Raw genomic sequence first — 16,730 nt, 5'->3', positions numbered from 1 at the left:
CTTTATACTTATGTAGCCAACTCTGGCTGTATTTCTGTGTGGGTCAGTGGCCCTCATGTGAAAAGCTTTCTCCTGACTTGCACTAAAGGTTTTGAAACCTTGGCCAAGTACCAGAGTCCACAGTGTCACAGCACGCAGGACTTGCTGTAGAGGTGGGTGCTGCCTCAGCTGTTTGCTCACAGATTTTAGCCCCTGTTGTGGCCCAGAGGCCATGCAGGGTACAAAGGTGGACAGATCTGCTGCTAGAAAGATGCGATGCCACCCAGCTGCATATCAGAACCCCTCAGGGCACTATCAGAAAATGCAGGCTTGGGAACATGGGTGGAGGAATTTGTATTTTTCCAAAGCTCATAGGACTTCTGCTGGAGACCATTGCAAAGATGCCTGAAGCACATGGAAAGCAACATCATAATATTATTCTTTTCTAAGTCACCTTAGAGAGCACCATCCTGAAGAATTCTTGCTGAACTTACAGAGTTTGCCTGTGGAAAATGCAGAGCCATGAAGACATTTTAAGCAGGGACTAATCTAATTGAGTTCTAGAAAGATCCTTGGGCAGCCATGTGGCAGCTAGATTAGAGATGGGGAAGATGCTTATAAAGAGACTGTTAGTGAGACTGCTGTGTCCAGATGACAGATGATAAAGCTGTGGCCCTGGGAATGGAGAACAAAGGACAAGAAGGACAGCAGGCATTTTCAGAAAATGGAGTCCACAGCAAGGATAGAGGACAGTGAGAAGTTAAGGTGACTTGAGTGAACTCACTAAGACAAGGTTTACAGGAGGAGAAGTAAGGATGGGGGCATGTACTGGGCATCACAGAGGCCATATTGAGTGTGAGGTGCCCTTGGGATGTTCAGGTGGAGGTGACCAAATGGCTTTCTAATATTCAATTTTGGAGATTGGACAAAGGACCATGCTGAATGTAATGGACCTCCCACCTAAACTTCAGAAAGTAAGGATTTCTTCAGTGCTCATAAAGCCACTGATGTCTGCCAGTGCCAGGATAGACTTTCTGCCTGTGGAATTGCCACAACCAAAGAAGGTTAAGTATGGTAGGCAGAGGAATGGCTCCTCAAAGATGCCATGTCCTAATCTCTAACACGTGAATATGTTACCTTGCTTGGCAAAAGGAACTTTGCAGTTATGATTAAACTAAGTATTCTGAGACGGAGAGAGTATCCTGAATTATCTGGGTAGGCCCAGGCTAATTACATGAATCCTTATAAGCAGCGAATCTTTCCTGGCTGTGATCAGAGGGAGATGTGACCATGGAAGAAGAGTCAGAGAGTTGCAACACTGTTGGTTTTGAAGATGGAGGAAGGGGGCCCTGAGCCAAGGAATGTGGGAAGCTTCTAGATGATGGAAAAAGCAGGGAAATGGATTGTCCCCTGGATCTTCCAGAGAGGAACACAGCCCTGTGAGACCCATGTTGCACTTCTGAACTCCAGATCAGTAAAATAATAACTTTGGGTTTTTGAAACCACTAAGTTTGTGATAATTTGTTACAGCAGTACTAAGAGACTAATACACTGATGACCAGGTACCCAGCCTGCCCCAGCAGCCACCGTCAGCAGCCTTACCCTTGTGATACTCAGTGCCGCAATATTCTGGCTGTAGGAGGTGGTGCCGTTCCCTGACCCCCACGCCCCTGCCAGAAGACAGCCAAGGCCCTCAATGCCGATGCCACGGTTGATGGCGTGCTTCGGAGGGGGTGGAGCCCCCACCAGCCGGGCGCAGGCATAATAATCGCCTATTGACTCCACTATCGAGGAGATCACTCCTGCCGTGATCCCAAAGACACCAGCCGGGCTGATGGTGGGCAGGCCCCACTGTCCTGAAAGGCAATGCAGAGGGAACACTAATCCAGAAGACAACATGCTGTTGAACTCCAAATAATTTGTTTGTTGGAGAGGTCTCTGAAAGGCTTTAAACTGCGGGAGGCATGTCCTCCAACCTCACAGCCCTCCAGTGGCTTTGGCTCAGACTCCTGCCCTACCATTCATCCCTGAGGGAGGGTCAGATGCCCTGTCCTTGAGGTCACTGTACCCAGAAAGAACCAGCAACAGGACCTCTTTCCAGGAAGGCCTTGAAGCGTTTGGAAGCCAAGATTGTTTGTGATGGAGGCCCTAGCGCCGCAGTCCATGAGGGCAGGCCAGCCATGCCTGGAACCTGGTTATTTATACACCTTGAGCCAAGAACTGCATGGAAAGGAGAACAGAAGTGGCCTAAGGGATGGCCTTGACCTTGTCTCCTCAGAAATTTCCTAATTCAGTCCAAGGCCACACTTGTGGGATTCACCAAATCCAGGAGGAGACCCAAAGGTCTGGCTAGGAGGTCAGGAGCAATGTGGAGGAGGGGATGAGGGAGGGAGGCCAGCTCAGAGGTAGGTCTTGGAGTGGGAGCCCTTGGCCTAGCACCCACAAAGAATTCCTAGGATAATCCAAGGGTCTTCTTCTTCTCTTAAGTGTCCAATATGGACTCTCTAGGGCCTGTCCCTCTTTGTCAGACCCTTGGAGGAGATCCCCACCTTCCCGGCCCTATTAAGCTCTCCATCCAGTGCCCTGGGCCCCATGGGCAGTCCTGGAAATCATGTGTCCCAGGCAGGAAGGGGCTTATCTTGTCATTACCTGGGTAAGGGAAGCGAAACCAAGGTGCCTGGCTGAGGACGTTGGCTTTGGTGTCGGTGCGGGCCTGGTACCCATAGGCTGTGGGGGCTGCAGGGAGGGCATTTGTGACTGTGAGCACGAAGCAGAGGAGCCATGAGATGCAGAGCGCCAGCAGCACCTGCCGAAGGAGCCACCCTTCACCATGGATCTCACCCTGGCCCTGGCAACCACCTACCAGGGAGCGGGGTAAAGGAGGGAGTTCAGGAAAGCTCTTTGAAATGAGGACATGTTGGGTTACTCATCCTTCCACTGACAACAAGAATCTGGTGTGTCAGTGAATAATTAGCACATTAAGGGAATGTAGCAAAAGAAACTATGGGAAGACCTTGTGTCACACAGAGGCAGAAATGTCTGGTAAAGTGGGCACAGCCTGGGTCAGAAGGATTACCCTCTGGCTCCCTTTCCACTGATTGTTGGTCACATGACCTTGGATCAAACTCTGAGCCTTGGTTTCCTCATCCGTACAATGGAATGACAACCACTGCTCTGCAGAGCCTGAAACAGGAATTCTTCAAGTAGAATCCTGAGATATGTTGATTTTTAGTCTCTGGTGGCAGAACCTCAGAAATCTGTATTTTTAATTATGTCCCAAGTGATTCTTGTGCACAGTGAATTTTAGAACCACTGGCCTACAGCATTGTTGAAGGAGTAATGAGATGATTGTGTGGAAGTATCTTTTTACAGTGTGAATGTAGTTTCCAGTTAAATGAAACCTGCAAACATATTAGTGTGGATGCCAGCTACACATATCGACAGTGTGGTTCCACAGAGAATTCAACAGGGAAGGCTCTGAAAAGGGAGGTACCATCTTCATCCAGGGGTATTTGGACTACTCACAAGCCACCGAGAAAGAACCTGATCTAAGCAACTTGGCCCTTAGTTTTGTGTAATTAGCAGTGAACCTGGCTGTGTCCCCTGGCACCTTGCTATGAGGACGGCCCGGGGAACGTGAGAAGGCTGTCCCACTCTGGAGCCCAGAGCAGTGACCTAGGGTAGGGCTCTCTGCTCCCAGGAAAGAAGCATTGAGGAAAGACATGGGACAGCATTCCACCAAGGGTCAGAAAACGCCCCCACAGGCCACTGGGCTCCTCTCGGCCTCCTTCTCCTTCTCTGGTAGATTAAGGAAGGCTGAGGAGGACTGGCCACTGCAGATTGGGGGGCACTTGCTTTGGGGGCCATCTGGGAGTGTGAGAGGCTGTGCCTCACTCTCCAGGTGAGTCAACTCAGCATGAAAGGGGGTGGGGAGTGCTTCTTACAGGGAAGACCTGAAACAGGTAGAACTTAGAGGTGTGAAGCTTCTTCTCTCGTCCATAAATGGGCATGGGCACTGCGACATTTTTCAGGTACTGAGAAAAGAGCACGATGAGGAAGATGGTCCTGAAACAGAAACAAACCACACCCAAGCTGGTGAGCTGGGGCTCATTCTGAGTGAGGGTCCTGAGCGCTGGGCCACCACGTGTCACTGGGATTGGAGGCCTTGGCCAAGCTGCTAGGGTCCTCATCTAGACCCCACTCTGCAGTGCGGGCAGCATCCTGCCATCTCTGCAAAGGTGGGCTGTTGTCTTCCAAAAGCTGCTGGTGGCTGAGTGGGAGGAGAGGGAAGGGAGGCTGTTAGTCCCTGGGGGTTGGCAGCTCAATGACTCCAGCAGGTGGAGCCAATGAGGCCAGAGGCAGAGAAGGCCTTCTCTTTCAGGTCATTCTGCATGTCCTTGTGGTCAGACCACAAGAGGCAGAGTGAATGACAGTGTCCAGTGTCATTCCCAAGTCCCTTCAAAGCTCTCTTAAATGCTTAAGGTCTCTTTTTCCGGGAAGCCTTCCTGATCCTCCCAGCTGGCTGTCCTCACCCCCTCCCCTGAACCTGCATGTCATTCTACAACTTTCATCACTGTCTCCTGGTGTCATAGGTACATGGATCCCAGTCTTATCTCTCTCCCATACACTACAAGATGTTTGAGTTCTGGGGCCATGTCTTTGCAGCCTTCCCAGGGGCCAGAAGTTTACAAACATTTGCTCAATGAAAATCTAGGAGGCAGGGGACCTGTAGTGTCAACTTTTTGTGAACAGTGCACTGTGTTCTTATACACTGCCTGAGATGAACTCACTGTCTGTGAGTACTAATAATGTAATAAATAGTAAGAATAATAAATTAGAAGTAGCAGTTTTCCTGCTTCTTAAGGTATCATAATGCTCATGAGAGTATTTCTAAAGCACAAGAGTTTGCCAACAGCCAGGACTCTTACTATTCTTCCTGGGTAATCTTCCACCAAAGAGAACTTGATGCCACTCCCTCCCCAGAGAGTACTTACACGGCAGCAATCCCCCAGTGGGTCCCAGCGTCATTTCCCGCGGAATGAAAGAGAGGCAGGGCCATCAGGGAGATGGTCGGAGCAATGGTCAAGGGGCCAATGAAGCGCATGAGAAAACCAATGAGGCCTGAGAAGCCCACTAGAATCTGGACACAGGAAGCAACCATGATGACGCCCTGCAACTGAAGAGAAAGAATGCAGCTCAGGCCCCTCACAGCTTGCAGTAGAACTGTGGGCCTCAGTCCAGCCCAGGCCACCATGACAGGCCCAGCTGCTGCAGCCCACTTCTAGATCTGGTCAGCCCTAGGTGGTACATTCAGAGGCAGTGCAGGGGCAAAGCTGGACCCCAAAGGAACTGAGGAAAGAAGAGCTCTGATCTCACTCCTCTTCCAGCTCTGGATTTCCAACGAGCTGTTGGAAATTTTCACTTAATAGGAAGTTTTTCAGGGAGTAGCCTTCAAAATTATTTATTGATCACAATGATGATGATGACTCATAATACCAGCATCACTCAGCAGTGTATTGAATACCTTGCTGCTTTATTTAACTCTGTCTTCCTACTTTCTATTGCAGGAGTTGGCCATTTTTTTCTGTAAAGAACTAGATAGTGAATATTTCAGGCTTTGTGGGCCATATGGGCTCTATCAAAACTTTTCCAGATGTGCAGTAAGCAAATGAGCCTGATTGTGTTCTGATAAAACTTCATTTATAGGCACTGAAATTTGAATTTCATATAATTTTGTCATGTCTTGAGATGTTATTCTTCTTTTGATTTTTTCAACCATTTAAAGTATAAAACCATTTTCAGCTTGTGGGCTCTACCAAAACAGGCAACTGGCCAGATTTGGCTCCAGGACTATAGTCTGCCAGTCCCTGATTTCTTGGACTGATAGAGTTTGCTTTACTTCTCCTGTTTTACTTTACTGGTTTGGATGTTATACATGCTATTTTATCCCTGAAAAGTTTCCTTGCTTTCAAGTCTGCTCTTTCTGAAAGTAACATAGTGATTCCCACTTTCTTGTGATTCATGTTAGCGTGGTATATATTTCTCCATCCCTTTACTTTTAATCCATCTGCGTCTTTCTAGTTAAAGTGAGTTTCTTGTAGACAACACATACTTGGATCTTATTTCATGATCCACTCTGACAATCTATGCCCTTTCATTGATGCGTTCAGACCATTGATGTTCAAAGTGACTATTGAAACAGTTGGGTTCATATCGACCATATTCCTTACTCTTTTCTATTTGTTGCCCTTGTTCTTTGTTCCTATTTCTGTCTTCCACTCCTTGTCTGCCTTCTCTGGTTTTACTTGAGTATTTTGTATGATCCCATTTTCTCTCCTTTCTTAGCATATCAGTGATACTTCTTTTTCTTACTTTTCGGTTGTTGCCCTAGAGTTTGCCACATACATTTACAGCTAATCCAAGTCCATTTTCAACAATGCTATACCACTTCATAGGTAGTGTGAGCACCTTACAATGACAAAATAATTCTAATTTCTCCCTCTCATCACTTGTATCATTGCTGTCATTTATTTCACTCATATATAAGCATATGTAAGTACATAAATAAAAATTACCATGATGCTGGAAGTTGAAGTTTACATTGGTCTAATCTGTTGAAAACTGAACTTGACATCTCTTCTCATGGTTTTCTACTTTTTCTGCTACCACCATTTCCTTAAAATAGAATCACTGTTCTCTGTTACCTTTCCTTTGCTTCTTATATCCGGTAAGCAATGGCATTCCTATTGGTCCTGTGTTCACATCACTTTCATCTGTGGCTGGGATTGTGATGGACAATTGGTCTGCCACCATCAGTGGTTTCAAGCCTTGAGAGGTGTGTAGACAAATATAACTCAGTGAAGTATGGAAAATCTACCTTAAATTTCAATAGACTGGCTCAGTGAATTCAACCAATCAATCAATCAATTATAAAATGAGGTTGAAACATTTAAGAATTTTTTTCTCTTGTTTATAGTTCTGGAGAAACATTGGACCAGCAGAGGGAGCAAAATTTCACAGAGAAGACTCCGGGTTTGGGCTTACTGTGTTGGACACTTGGAGGTGATGTGGAAAAAGTAGTCGAGACTACCATCTGAGCCCTGCGCAGGAGGAAGCCCTTCCCTGGGCCCTGTGTCTTAGAGCAGGAGTTGGCAAACTTTTTCTCTGAAAGGCCAGAGAGTAAATATTTCAGGTTTTGTGGGCCACATGTGGTTGCTATCACATATTCTTATTTTAAACAACCATTTAAAATGTAAAAACCATTCTTAGTTTGTGGGAAGTAAAAAAAACAGACCACAGGCTGATGTGGCCCAAATGCCATCGTTTGCTGACTTCTGCTTTAGAGGACTCCATGTATCACAGACACAAAAATAATTAGTAAATGTATTAAAGAAAATATAGTGTCTCTAATCCTTGGGATGCTGTGTTCAATGCAGGCGCAGCACAACCTATATCCCTAAATATCCTCTCTCATGACTAATACTGTTCAAGCCCCAGGGGAATTCTTTCCCATAACTCTTGCCCAGTGTCCTCAAAACACAGGGTAACCGCTTCTGAGTGTGTTGACAGTTTATGCCCTTGCAGTGGTGGAGGCAGACACCTCATCAGAACACAGGGAGGATTTGAGCAGCAGAAGTAAGTGCTCAGGTGGGGGAAGAGGAGGATTCCCTTGTCAGGTCTGTCTTCCTGGATAGTATGATGGTAAGAGATTCTTGCCTAAGGAATTATAGTTCTCAGGAAGGCTGAGTGAAAGGGAAATCCTGCCCCTGGCATCTAGCAGCACAGGGTAAGGCAACCCTGCTTCTCATTCTTTCCTTGGTTTTAATCTGGATTTACTAAAGCCAAATATAAGCCCCCTGGAGGACAGAAAAAACAACAACAAAAAAAACGCTTCCACAAACCGCATGTGTTCTGTGATTCAATCTATGATGAAATAATAAAACTAGGCTGCACTGAAAAAAAATCCTAATTTGGAAAATGTGGTGCAACCTACAACATTGTGAGATTAACCCATCAACCTGGGAGAAATCCAGGGCCCACCAGCCGGATAAATGAAATTCTTAAGTATATCTTGGTCTGGAATTACATGGAAAAGTTCTTTAAAGATTAAAAAGCCCTGTTAACTCCAGGTCCACCCTAAGATAAAAGGAAGCACAAGGACTTGACGAGATTATTGAAGTTCACCCACATCTGGGTGCCCTTTTGGACTGCATATGAGAGCACAGGCACGGGTAAAGGGCTGTTTTGGAGAGGGAAGAACAGCAGAAGGTGCTGGCTGAGAGTCACAAGTTCTGGCTCAGACTTTCTACTGTGTCCTTACAAGTCAGTGCTCCCTGAGGAATCGGAAGTGTTGGTGGTGGAGTCCACAATGAATTAGGACTGTCTGGGATAGAAGCCAGATGCTTCAGCTCTGCCGTGGGACTTTTGGTGCGGATGCGGCCTGGAGCAACCACCAACCACTCTCCCTCTGAAAGACCATTGCTAACTAGTCTGCTACTGGGTGCTGTTGAGAATTAGACCACCTCTGAATGGCACCAAATAACTCTGAGGTCAGAGATCCCAATCTCATTTTGAGTGATGTCAGAAAGACATTCAAATAAGGAATGGGCTGATCAGCAAAATTTGCTGATTGAAGGGAAATAATTATATTCAGGAAAAGACAAAGCAGTTACGCCGGAGGGGTTCATAAGATCCATAAACAAGTAATAGTCCCCTCTCCCCTGGGGTGGACACCAACTCACAAGATAATCTAACTCTAGCAACACAGACTTGGATGCCATGTGTGAGTCTTTGAGTTCAAAAATCACTGGTTGGAATCTTGCTAAAGGTGCTGCTCACCTAGCTGAGACAGACTGAGACTGGAAGAGTATCGCATTTCAACAGAAGGACCTTGGTGGAAGAAGTAAGGCACGTCTAAATCCAGCCAGTGGTCCGAGTTATGTGTGATGTGACTGACGCCACACATAAATACCTCCAATTATCCTTTTGTAATTATATAGATTTGTGGGTTGTGCCCAGTGGTCTGGCAGTTTGGTCTGGCAAGTGGATCATAGAAACCTCTATTGAAATTTCACCTTTTGTGGGAAAGGACTTTATATTCAAATCTCTACTACTGGAAGTTCATGTTGATGCCCCTCAGTCTTAAAAAGAAGAGGGAAGTCTGATTTTGAATGTAGTCACTAGGCCCAGGAGATGACACCTTGGACCACAGCCATAGGCACATGGACTCACAAACAACATAATCCTCATCTCCATCTGAAGTCGCTTGTGTGGCCCAGGATGATCCACATTGCCAACAGCAGTGGCACATATGCCTTTGGTGGGAGAATATGAGGATATATGGCCCATAGCAGAGCTGGCAGGCTGCCTATACTGGACATTTCACAGAGCATGATAGGTTTTACTATTTTTTTAAACTTCTGTTGGAAGTGTTTCTGATCTGAACTTCGCCTATTCTGCAAGTGAAGCCCTGGCCCAGACTACTATAAAAAGGCTGGTGACCCAGATTGACCAACATGAATATCAACTTTCTATCTAACAGCTTAAGGATCACTTTTCGCAGCCTGAACAGGACAGGAGTGGACCAAGAAATACCATATCAAGTGATCTTTTCATGTTTCATATCACTTCGCAAAAGCAGTGAAATTTTTCAAAATTAGAATGTGCTTGAGGCAACAAAATGTGCAGGACAAAAGCATGAAGGGCTGGCTTTCTAGGCTAGGATAGCATGAGATGAAGCTAAACATGTGAGGCACAAAAGTGAGTCATCAGTGGAGCAGGTCCTAAAGGACAGATTGAAGAATGAGGGAGTAAAGAAGCCTTATTTTCCCAGGACTAGAGGTTTGGTCATGTTCCCTAAGATAGAAATAATAGAAATCATTTTAATCTGAATTGTTGAATTCTGATGGTATTCATGAGCTGGATTGGAAAGTCTATTGTTTTCAGGACACCTCGTAACCAATGGAGAGGATCCACTGACAATATACTTATTAAATCATTTGAAAGTACCTTGGGGAAAGTGCTTGGGGAAGGACACAGAGGAGGGCTGAACAGTGTTGCTTTTGCTATCCACTATTTAAAGGATAGAAGAGAATTGATCCTGGTCCTGATATCAGTTTCCCTACATTAAACCCAGCATATATGGGGTTAAAACCAAAACACACATCCCCTGCTTACTCCCTCGCTTCCAGGCTCCAGAATCCACTATCCCCCATGGAGACAGACAGAGCCAAGGACAAGCACTTGGATTTGTTATCTCCTCCCTGCAAAGGAACTATAGGCTTGGTGGGAAAGCTGCTGACCAACAAGGTCTTGGGCTCCCTCTTCTCTGCAAGTAGTCTCAAGGCCAAACACAGGCTGGTGGGAAAGCTCTAATAAGCAAGGCCATATGCTTCCCCTCCCCTACCTAAAACCCCAAATAAAAACCCTTACTTTTAGCTTTTCAGGAAGTTTGGGATTTTTAACGTTAACTGCCCTCTCTCCTTGCTCAGTGCTGTGCAATAATAAAATTCCTACTTTCTTCCACTACTCCCTGTGTCAGAGATTGGCTTGCTGTGCTACGACTGAGAGAATTCACTTCAGGTTCGATATCAGAATGACTCAAAATGTCCTCCTTCAACAGGAGCAAGGGAATGGGCTAAGAAGGGCTCCCAGTGGGCAAAAAGAAAGATGGTGTCAGAAAGAACTGAGTCACCAAATTATTGTTTCAAATGATGTCTCTTTGCCCTTTATATCTAAAATCATTTGGAAATAAGAAAGTAATTTCTTAGCAATATTGCCAGATACATCTTCAGTCTGGGATGAGGGATACTAGCACCAGAGTTGATTCCACCAAACTGAATCATATCTAATAAAACTGGACCTGGAGTACACTGGGCTGTACCAGATGGACAAGGAGAAACAATGTGAAAATAGCCAATTTATGCCTACCATGATACTAGACTATTAGGACATGATCTGTTGCTTGAACCTGATCTGTTTTTTGAAACTGCTATAAGATTAAGATGAGTCATGGACTAAATATGAAATATGTGACTGTTTCCAAGTAAACCTATTTTCACTCTCTATCCATTCCACCCCAATCCCTCTCTTGCTCACCATTCTGTTTATTTTCTTCATTACACTTATAACTCCATGAAATTTTCCTTTTCTATTTACTTATTGGAGTATTTGTCTCTCCCTCCCACTCCGCCCCACCACATACATACACTAGAATGTTAGCTCCTTGAGGGCATGGTCCTTGTCTGTCTTACCTACAGCAGTATTCTTAAATCCTGGAACCTGGCCCAGCAGTGAGCTGAACAATGAATGTTGAACAAAAGAGTCAAATCAGGAGCCTCTGTTGAGTACCCCTCCATTCCTCCCACCCACGTTACCTCTCGGATCCTCTTCTGCCATTCCTCGGTGAATTCAGGAGAGCTGGTGTTCACCTGGCTGGCATTGAGTGTCCACTCAGGGCATTTCCAGGCAGGAAGGGACAGCATGGCCAGGGAGGGCGCCACAAAAGCAAATGTCCCTCCCTGGAGAATGGGCAGCCTGGCGGAGGGGAAAGGATGCAGTTACCCATAAGATTTTAGTACTAGTCTGTCACTGGCCCCACTGGGAGCCTTTTAATCCCAAGTCCTCCCTCAGTCGCCAGGCAACACATGAGCCCTGTTGTTCTTGGTTTATAAGGAACTTGTGCCAAGCTCCCAGTCAGACTCATGAACTCTGCTACACTTTGGACAGGTAGGAGAGGTGGGGAGGGGAAAGGAAAGCAGACCTAACCCCAGTCCTTGAGAGGCGAGCCCAGAGGAGAGTGTCAGGTGCTGGGAAAATATTTGGAGACAGCACAGAGTTCAGCGAACACAGGTAGTGGGTGCCATTGCTTACCCCAGTCCCAGAGAATCTTCCCTGGACCCAGGATCGAAGCAAAGGTCACACATGTGGAGTTCCTCCACTGACAAGAGATGCACAGCCTAGAGTCTGGGTTGACAGACTCCTCTATGTCTTCAAAACTGAACAGCAGACACAGACCTCCACCTTCAGGCTCATTTTGATCACATGGACAGAAGAGGACTGAGGTCAGTTATCAGATGTGGCCCCCATCCAGACCCTTCTCACTCCTGGTTGGTATCTCACTCTGGCCTCTGTGAGAACTTCTAGAAGTGCCTCCCAGACTTGTCCTCCCTTCAAGGTGAACACAGCCTGACAACTCAACCTTCAACAACCCTCCCTTAGGAGAGGGTCAGAAGCTATCAAACCTGCCCTCCCTGGATGCTAAAATTTGGAGGAGTGAGGCTAGAAGGGAAGGGCTCCAGCTTCTTGATTGCATTTGTCAGTATGGCCCACCCTGGTCAGGTACTTTTTCTTAATAATACTAGTTGGGTATTTTTGAACTCAGGATTACATGAAGCTTAAAGGATTATTCTGGAGAATGACTGAACACATTTTATGTAATAAAATATAAAGTGTATGAAAGAATTTTGCTACCTAAGTGGCCCTTGAATCCTGGCTGAACATTGGAATCAGCAATGCCTGGGCATCACCCTCAGACAAGTTAACGGGCTTGTCTAGGAGCGCGCCCCGGCAGAGTGAGTGCATAAAGCTCTGGGTGATTCCAATTTGCAGCCAGGGTTGAGAACAACTGATCTAGATGCATAAATCTAGACCCATAATGCTCCAAAATAGAAGGTAATACATTGCACACACAGGGCAGGAACACACAAGTGGTGGTATGAGTATGTGTGAACAACTTTTTTAATTTAAAAATTATGAATCTAAGTATTGTATCACAGCAGAGAAGGAAAACACGCTATACTTGGATCACTGCAAACTTCCTTTTGACTTTTAAAATGAACATAGATATCTTTATATAAAGGTATAACCAGAGAGTACATAATAGAGAACTTGTGTTTTAATTTTTTGCTGTAATTCTCTATGCACATTTCATTCATTCAACAAATGTTCTTTGAGGACGTGCTATGTGGCAGGCACCGGGTGCCAGGTATTGGGGATACGAGGGTGAGGGAGACACAGCTCCCACTGCTGTTCTAGTTATACATTTCTGTTAACCCTCATGCTAACCAATCATGTATAGGAACTGACTCTCAGGGATTGCTTTGAACACCTTAGCAAGCACTTTCAGGGAGGCTTACACACACCCCACCACATTAGTGTGCCTCCACTGCCTCAGCCATTTCGGTATTACTGGGTTCCATGAGGGCTGGGATTCAGTATTTTTCTTTTCCATCCCTCCAGAACTGAGCCTGGTGCCACAAAACAACCTGCCAACACTGGGTTTTATCATTTATTTTTTTTTTAGTTTAATAGGCATGTAATGAAACCCTAACAAATGTTAATTTGCATTTCATTAAGTCATAAGAGATGTGCACTCATTCATGTGACTTCATGTCTGTTTTCCTTACTATAAGCTGTCTATCCATTACATAGAAGTTGGACACTGTCAAAATGTATTTATAGTAATTCTTTATTTATGATAGTGAACTTCATTTTCATTTTAAAAAGTGTTTTCTGTTATTCTATGCAGGAATTCACCCCTAACTCAGAAATTATTTAAGGGAGTATTTCAAAATTTTCAAGTAGCTGAGCACTTTTCTAACTCTGTTCATGTTATTTTCTTTCAAGATTATTGCATGTAGTTGGGATAATATGATATGGGCTTTCTGCCTTTTTGTAATTGCTAAATACCTTTTATGTTCAAGACGAATTTTTCTCCATTTATTTGCTTAAGTGTATTATCGCGTCCAACCTTTAGGTTCACACAGTATATCAATAAATTCTTCCCTCATTCTTCAATACTCAGACTTTCTAACTCCATTTTCCGTTCATTCTTCTCTCTCTCCTCACCTCATTTTGTTAGCATTCCCATTTCTTTCCCATAACTTCTTATCGGTACCCTTTGATATGTAGATAGATGGATAGATAGATAGATATACAGAGAGATAATTGATTGATAGATAGATAGATAGACAGATCTCTGTGTACTAATTGCGTTTCTGCTAGGTTTTCCATTGTACACTTTCCTGGTGCCTGTTTGGTATATATACACTCAGTATTGTTACTACACTTTCATTGTTCAGCATATCTCTTACCTTTTATGATGACCTTAATGTGTATCTCACTGCTCTTTTAAATTTCATATTAATTTTATCTGCTACCATGATGGCAACTTCTTCTTTTAAAAATTTGCCCATAAGTATAATTCACTGTTATTATACATATGCCTTCTGACTTAAATATCTCTCTTGTAAACCACAGATGTTTGATTAAAAAACTCAGCATCTTAGAACTAGAAGAACCTGTGAAATGTATCCAACCTGGCCTTGTCATTTTATAGATGGGGAATCTGGGGCCCAAGTTCACAGAGTTAACCAGGGTGAGTGCTTGGGTCCCCTCACTCATCATCACTGCCCTGTGACACTGATTAAGAACATGGTGTGGACCAAAGGAGAGTTTGAATCTGGCTCTACTTTATCAGTGTGTGACCCAGGCATGTTGCCCAACTCCTGAAAGCCTGTGTCCTCTTTGATAAAATAAAGATAACAGTACTCTCCCCAAGGAGTAGCTGTGAAGAAAAAAATATTTGTAAATGTTTAGCCCAATGCCTGGGGCACAGCAGAGCTCACTAAGTAGCAGTAATTGTGATTATTATTCCCTCTGAAATGTGTGGGTACTTTGTGAGTAGGTAGTGCAGATCAGGACATTTTCTCAACATTTCTTCTAAATAGCAGATGTTATTGTGTGAGCCTGTGTTTTACCGTTGTTTCGGCATTCCCATTTCTTGCAGGTTGGTTCTCTAAGATTTGTCTTCGATGATCCTTATTTTCTTTTGTGTTGTTGGACTCCAGGTGCTTGGGCTGGTCCAAGGCTGCATCTCTGCATCAATGACCCCTTGCTCTGTGGCATCCACTCAGCCCCTCAGGTAGCACGGCCTTACCTGCACAGCGCTTCACAGCTTTCACTTTACTCCTCTGTGTTATTTCTTCTGTTCTAGTTCTTAAAGTAGACCGTATTTGTCAACTTGAGGGGCTCACGTTAACATTTAAGGGTCAATATCTGATTCACAGCTCTCTTCACATGGTGTCACAACATGTGTCAATTGGGGTAGAGTTGCTTTTATTGGATCTACTAATTATTTTGAAGTTTATCATTCTAGTTGTTGAATTGATTTCAGATCCTCTCTTTGTCTCTCTCTCACTGTCTCTGTCTCTTTTTTTGTTTGTTTTTGTTAGATTTTATTTGAAGGAAGTGCTCTAATAATGTTCCACAAGTCCCGACATAATATGTATTAACTTTAGCTATTGATTTACACTTCATCTTGTTCCAAGTAGGGTTTACAGGGACTTACAGATATGATACAGTAAGGACCTGACTTGCACTCTATACTCAGACCTTCCAATTTCATTTTCCACCTATTCGTTCTCCCTCTCCCTACCCCATCTCACACACAGCCGGCCTCATGAGCCATTACAGAGAAAGCCAGTCTGGGCTCAGATGGATTGAGTCTGGGTGCAAATCTCCACTGCCACCCTGACAACATCCCATAGAAACATGGGCAGACTCTCTCTGTCCATCCTCCTCCTCTCTCCACCCTTCACCATCTCATCTGTCTGCTTACGTACAAACAAGAGAAAACTCCCAACCATTTTCCTTTACAACAGTGACTTGTAAGTTTTCTAAAAAGAGGTAAAATGTCAAAATCTGCAGCCTCAGGAATGTATCCTAAAATTCTGATAGGATTGGTTTTTACATCGGCAAAGCCACAGAAATGTGTCCCTGGGGCTTATTAACATCTAAGTTTATACAGTATTTAAAAACTACACAACACTTTCATTTTGACATCTCAAGAGTACTTCAGAGTGGATAGGATGTCACTGCACTGTCTGTGTATGAGGAAACTGATGCCAAGGGAAAGCCAGTGTCAGGGTTCAGCTGGGAAGTGGGGAACCCTGATCAGAAAGTGAGTCATGGGGACAAATTGCAATAGTGTGTTTGTTATAAGGACAACTGAAAACAGAATTTGCATTAAGAACAATCTACTTGAAACTTTTATGCTAAAGATTAGCTGTGACATTTTTCTCTTCTCTTTGTAGTCCCATTTTGGCCCATAAAATAGGAACTTCTAATCTTTTGGAAGTATTAGGAAATTAAGCCTCAACTCTTCTCTCTGAGTTCTCATGTACTCCTGTTAAAGAAAATATTATTCATGACACTTGTTAAAGACGTTGAGGCAGACTTTATTCAAGGGAAGGGGCTCTACAATGAGATTTTGTGGTGGGAGAGAGATCAGGCTCAACTTCCAACACAACAAGAAATGTGGAAGTTTATCACCAAGGAGCAGGGTGGGGGTCAGTGGATGGAAAATTACGAAGAGGAAGTCTACTGGATTTAGCAACAGGATGCTCATAGTTGATGTTGTATGTTAGACACTGTGACTAGAAACACCTCTCCCAGTTAAATGTTTAATAGACAGAAAACCCAGCACAACTTGGGCCTGTACAAAATCCTACAGCAAAAAGAGGAAGGCAACATAAGGCTTAGGACTTCCTAAAATCACATTGGAAGCTAGAAGACAATGGAACAATGCATTCAAAATTCTGAAAGAACATTATTTCCAACCTAAAATTCTATACTCAGCCAAGCTATCAATCAAGTGTGAGAGAAGAATCAACACATTTTCACTTACACAAAGTCTTACAAAATTTGCCTCCCATGGACTCTCTCTCTGGAACCTGCTAGAGAATTGTGGT

General features: G+C 44.3%; 1 protein-coding gene across 7 annotated transcripts in view; it reads right to left on the bottom strand.

Moving 5' to 3' along the window:
- Positions 1 to 16,730, bottom strand: part of LOC106783107 (solute carrier family 23 member 1-like) — a 50,936-nt gene that overhangs the window by 16,398 nt on the left and 17,808 nt on the right. For all 7 annotated transcript variants that reach the window (XR_011438001.1, XM_023639736.2, XM_023639740.2 and 4 more), the window contains 5 exons: positions 11,355 to 11,514; positions 4,974 to 5,155; positions 3,924 to 4,044; positions 2,629 to 2,785; positions 1,582 to 1,835 (listed from right to left, as the gene is read on the bottom strand). Coding sequence is in view for 6 of the 7 variants with exons in the window: in XM_023639736.2 (XP_023495504.2) it covers positions 1,582 to 1,835; positions 2,629 to 2,785; positions 3,924 to 4,044; positions 4,974 to 5,155; positions 11,355 to 11,514 (874 nt within the window). In the remaining variant the exon portion in view is untranslated. The remainder of the gene's footprint in view (positions 1 to 1,581; positions 1,836 to 2,628; positions 2,786 to 3,923; positions 4,045 to 4,973; positions 5,156 to 11,354; positions 11,515 to 16,730) is intronic.

The sequence above is a fragment of the Equus caballus genome, chromosome 4 (assembly GCF_041296265.1).
Source record: "Equus caballus isolate H_3958 breed thoroughbred chromosome 4, TB-T2T, whole genome shotgun sequence".
Classification (NCBI taxonomy): domain Eukaryota; kingdom Metazoa; phylum Chordata; class Mammalia; order Perissodactyla; family Equidae; genus Equus; species Equus caballus.
The sequence above is the reverse complement of the archived record's forward strand: the minus strand, read 5'-3'. Positions and strand labels throughout refer to the sequence as shown.